Source organism: Pleurodeles waltl, chromosome 1_1, assembly GCF_031143425.1.
Source record: "Pleurodeles waltl isolate 20211129_DDA chromosome 1_1, aPleWal1.hap1.20221129, whole genome shotgun sequence".
Taxonomy (NCBI): Eukaryota; Metazoa; Chordata; class Amphibia; order Caudata; family Salamandridae; genus Pleurodeles; species Pleurodeles waltl.
This window is the reverse complement of record NC_090436.1, coordinates 479,295,627-479,301,019: the sequence shown is the minus strand read 5'-3', so window position 1 is coordinate 479,301,019 and position 5,393 is coordinate 479,295,627. Positions and strand designations below refer to the sequence as shown.

At 52.7% G+C, this 5,393-nt stretch overlaps 1 protein-coding gene across 1 annotated transcript; it reads left to right on the top strand.

Annotated features, from left to right (window-relative positions):
* The first annotated feature begins 2,512 nt into the window (after positions 1-2,512).
* LOC138298303 (putative nuclease HARBI1) lies at positions 2,513-3,793 on the top strand. The gene is made up of 4 exons (XM_069236869.1): positions 2,513-2,607; positions 2,767-3,061; positions 3,169-3,307; positions 3,411-3,793. The coding sequence occupies exons 1-4, from the start codon at positions 2,513-2,515 to the stop codon at positions 3,791-3,793; spliced, it is 912 nt and encodes a 303-aa protein (XP_069092970.1).
* The last annotated feature ends 1,600 nt before the right edge of the window (positions 3,794-5,393 follow it).

Below are 5,393 nucleotides of genomic sequence, written 5' to 3'. Positions count from 1 at the left end.
TGATAATTTAGAATTTCTAGAGGGAATGGACTGGTCCGTCTGCTAGAGTTGCTGAGGTTATACTTTCCTTTGCGATTTAAATTGCGCTTTTCCGGGCTGTGGTTTGTCTCTCCGGATGGTTGTTTGTCAATCGAACCCCATATCTCATCTGCCGTGTTGAAGAACTGTGTGCCAGCTGCAGTCATTATTCGTAGTTTGGCTGGAAATAGCATCCCATACTGAACCCCCATTTTGCGGAGTCTTTGTTTGGCTTCCCTGAAGGAGGCTCTCTGTCTCTGTACCTCTCGGGAGAAGTCGGGGAAAATTCAGATAACATGATTGTCGACCGTGCAGTCTCCTTTTTTCCTGCTTTGTGTTAGTAGGTAGTCCCTGTCCCGGTAGGGGAGCAGTCTGGCTATTATGGGTCTAGCAAGGGCGCCCGGTGGGGGCGGGCGTGCAGGGACCCTGTGGGTCCTCTCCACCGCAAAGAACTGGGAAAGGCCTTCATCCGCCACATTTTCCTTCAGCCATTTTTCAAGGAAGTCTACCATGTTGGCTCCCTCAGATCGTTCCGGTAGCCCTATGATTCTGATATTGTTTCGCCACGATCTATTTTCGGCATCTTCAGCTCTTAATTCTAGTTCTCTAATCCGTTTTTCCATCTGACGTGATATTTTGGAATTGTCTTTTATCTCAGGCCTTAGTTCTTCCATCTGTTTTTCTGTGGTGCTCACCCTCTCTGCCAGGCGGCGATGATCATTTTGAAGTACCGAGAAGTCAGACGCTAGAGAGTCTATTTTCCCCTCAAGGGCAACTCTGGAGGCAGTGATGGCTTGCATCACATCTTGAAGGGTAGGTTCGCCTGATTCTTTTCCCTCTCTTGAAGGAGATTTCCTCAGGTTCTCCCATTCCGATGGAGTCCTGGTTGGAAGGTCACTGGTGTTGTCAGTATCGCGACGTCTGCCCGTTTTGCCCATTGTGCAGGGTTGCAGGTGTGCTCAGTGACGGCAGTCTTCCTTTAGGTGATCGTTGGCTACTTGAGAGAGAAAGAGCAGTTTGCCACCAATGTTAATAATTATCAATTCGCCTTTTGAATTTCTTTTGGCGTGGGAGGGCACTGGTTACTTCAAAGAGGAGACTGTGTTTTGGTCTTGTGTCAAGTTGAGGACTCTGTTTTCCTTCATGAGCCAACAGCCAGCGCCTGTGTGTGATTTTATGTCAGCCTAGGGATCACTCTGGTGTTGCTCCTCCGCCTTTGAACAACAGATTGGCTTCTCTGGTAGACGGGGCTGTCGGCCCTTTCTGGGTAACAGCCAGCACCCGGGTGCCGGGTGCCGGGCACCGTAGACTCCAGGGCCCCTCGACACGAGGCTGCACCCCCAAGCACCTCCCCGGTAGGGGCAGCCGGGCCGCAGGTGCGTGTCTATTAAGGCAGTCCCCCTGGTGGGACAAGGCAGGCGCCTCCGGTGCTATACCCCCGGTCTCCGCTGTAATATTGGGTCTCTGTTATCTTCCCTGTCATAATGGTTGCGGGGCAGCGCCACTCACCTCGATGTGGCCAGGCTCACCGTCTGTCGTTCACTTCCTGGTCTCTGCAGTACTCACAAGATCTACAGCAGGGCCTCCACCGGCCCCAGCTCAGTACACCGGCAGTGGGTAAGATGTTCCACGGAATGGGCAAAGGAAAGCCCTTTCTTCTTCTGGTCCAACACGCCGCACGGCAGGGCCGAGGAACACTCAGCGGCGGCTCCCACGTCGGGATGTCTCCCCTACTCCGACCTCAGGAATCTGTTTGCAGCTGGGGCTCCTCTCCTCCTTACGCCGACGCGTTCCCAGGTCCGGCCTGTTCACTCCGACGCGGTTGGGTCCGCCGCACACCGTTCACTCACCGCTCACCGCAGCTCACAAGATCCGCCGCGGGCCGCCACCAACCCCCGCCCCGGTCACTGGAAGCGGGCCGGGTGCCCAGCGGTATGGATCAGGGAGGTCCCCTCTCTTATTTGATTGCTCCACGTGGCTGAGTCACGGAGCACCCATCTTGGCAAGTCGACCTCACCTCGTCGCCTCCTGGAGCCCGTCCTCGTTGGAGCTCAGAGCGGCCGTTATCTGGCCTCTAATTGCATTTGGAGACAGCCGGAGGGGTCACCGCACCCCCCTCCACAATAGTGGTTGTTTTGGGGCGATTCGGGATTCTGTAACCCCGAGGGTGGGGAGACAGGAGCGGGAGCCTCACAGAGAAGCTGCAACCGCCATAGCGCCAGGCCACACCCCCTCAGGCCCCCATCCCCATGTGCACAAATCACATACAGGACAATTAATTTGGGCTCACCTGTTGCTCTGGTGCCCCATAAAACTGTTCATACAGGGTAAGGACCCCATCCATGAGCCGTTCTTGGGTGAAGGCTGGGTCCCTGTCTCCTGCAGGACGTGGCATCTTGGCTTCCAGAGTCAGAACACAGAAGCACACACATTGGAGGTCTTCAGTGCATGAGGTTCAGGAGTCAAGTGAGCATGAGCACATGAAATGGCAGTCATGGCTGCCGCCGACATCACCGTCACCTCCGCCTGCAATCATGAGTTGCCTACAACCATGACGTGTTACGCCAGCGGATTATCTCTCTTCCACCTGTACCATGCATGCAGACAGACAGCTGCCATTTTACATGTCCAATGTGTAATGTGTGTGAAAGTTAGTGTGTCATGGGTGACATATGCTGGCCTGCGACCACATCAACATCAACACAGTGTATGGTGCGCAACATTATACCAACTCCCTCTTGTTCCCAGGTACGATGGACGGTTGTGGATGAGTAATACACCGGTGTACAGGCCCCTAGTCAACCTTGCCACCCTGGAGGAGTGTCACCTCATCCAGACCTCTCGCCTGAACCGTGTGACCATCATGGAACTGGTGGCCCAGTTGGAGCTGGATCTGTTGCCTGCCATTCACCATACCAATGCCATGCCTCCCACAGTGCAGGTGTTGTCAGTCCTCCACTACCGTGCCTCATGCTCCTTCCAGGTCACAATGGGTGTGGCAGCTGGGATATCGCAGCCTATGTTCAGCAATGTCCTGAGGGATGTACTATGTGCCCGGCTAAAAACATCTGTGCAGCTACATCTGGTTCCCCCAGGAGGAGTCAACAGGTGTGTAGGAACCCCAAAAACTTTAATTCGGTCAATGTGCAGGTGGTGTGTGTCGCAGACCAGTACATCTCCCAGGTGACGGCCAGGTACCCAGGCTCTGTGCATGATTCATTCATCCTGCGGAACAGCAGCATCCCACACATGATGGCACCACTCCAGAGGAACCGGGCCTGGCTCGTCGGTATGTACCCCTGCATATGTTTGCCCCTCAGCTCTTTGCACCCTTGTGTCCCTGCCCTATCGCCCTCCCGGTCTTGACATGCCTCTTTCCTCTATGCACACAGGTGACTCTAGCTTTTCCAACCTGCTCTCGTTCCTGACACCCATGAGGCATTCAACTTCAGCTGCAAAGGACCGTTACAATGAGGCCCACAGTCATACCAGACGGGTCATTGAGAGGTGCTTCAGCCTGATGAAGGCCAGGTTCCAGTGTTTGCATTTCTCCAGGGGTGCCCTGCTCTACAAGCCACAAAAGGAATGCCAGATCTTTGTGGCCTGCTGCATGCTGCACAATCTGGACCTGAGGTGTCAGATCCCAGTGCTGGATGCAGAGAAAGGGGTAGGTGTACGAGTGGCTGATGAAGGGGACATGGGGAGTGATGAAGAGGAGGATGATGAGGATGCAGCTGACTCCAGGGTGGAGATGATTCGACATTATTTCGGCTGAGATGCAGGTATGTGTAAACTGTATGGTATGTCCTGTACGTCTGCCTTGTCCCTGATGCCACCCTATTGTCTGTGACCATTGGTTGCAGCTCTGCCTCTGGGTGGGTTGGGGGAGGGTGTCACATGTGCCCATAACTTAGGTAGTCACAGTGTACAGGTCAGGCCAATAGTCAGGAAGTTGTTGTGCTGCTGCACTAGTGCCATCAATGTGTATGTTGAATGCTCCGTGAGCTTCCAGTTCAAGTGCTCTGTGTTTACCACACAGGGTTGTTGCATCTGTGCAGCATCTATCCTGGGAGTCGACATTGGGTGACAGTGTACATTGTTGTTGTTGGCAGTGGGTATGGGGTCAGGTCTGGCGCTTGGTGCTGTAAGGGAGGGACCATTAGGTAGATATGTGTTGTTATTGTGTGTTGGTACTGACCATACAATTGTGGACTTGACTGCATATCTGTCTCGGATACCAGTTCCTACAGTGCATTTGTGTGGAGTTGGCATATGTGACTTCTACAGTGATTGTTGTCCCTGTCTTGCTTTACTTTCAGGACACTGTAGTGGTGTTCTGTGGTTCCCTGACTGGCCTTGACACACATCTCTAGCCAATTGCAGCACCACGATTGACTTCCCAGCATTTTACTCTACTCTCTGTCACCCTCCAATGCATGTGGTGGCCGATGGGTTGCCAGTTGTACTCACGTCAAATAAATTAATAGCTAAAATTGTGCTCAATTGTCGCTTATTTGGGATGAACAAGTGTAAGGGGTCATGAGTGGGGTCACGGCGGCAGAGATTATCAGAGTGGTGAGGCCAGCTTTAGGTAGTCCAGGTCCAGTCTGCTGGCCATGGGAAGAGGGAGATATGGGAGTGGACAATCAACAGGGTGTTACAGTCACACACAAGGGAGAATGTGCAGGAGAGGGTCATTTCCTGGCAGTGGTCATGGTCTGGGCATTATGTCCGGCTGGATGTCTACTTGGATGTCCTCACTTTTATGGGGGTTTCTCAGTTACAGGGGTAGTGGTGCTGGTGTCATGTGAGTCCTGTGGCAAGGCATCCATGCCACTGGCTTCTGCTGATGTAGAGGGCTGTGATGGGATGTGGGCAGTGCTAACCGCCCGCTGGAGGGTGGTGGACTCAATATGACAGTGGTCAGGTCCTTGAGCACCCCTACTATGGAGGCTGTGGTGGTATTGTGGGCCTGCCACTGTTGAATGGCCTCTGAAGTACTGGGTTTTTCAGAACCCAGCGGTGCCAGGGAACACACCCTAAGACTTCGAGTCCTTCCTGTTTCAGACTACAGAAACACAGAGTCTTCTTGGTGAAGTCAAAGATCTTGTTTATTGGCTGCAGCCAGTAATAGGTATCCTAGAAGTACAACACGGTGTATATTCTCAGGAGACTGCTCCCTTTGCAAAGCTAACCTTCTCTTTTATACAAAATATTATGCTTTAGGCAAACATTCCTTATTTTACAGTTGACCATTCCCATATTTTCACTACAAACAAATAGCAGGTTTATGATGACAAGCCCATATTTCAGTTTGTCCAGCCCTCAATCAATTACCCGGCAAGGCTTAGTACTTTCATCAGATATCGACGGAC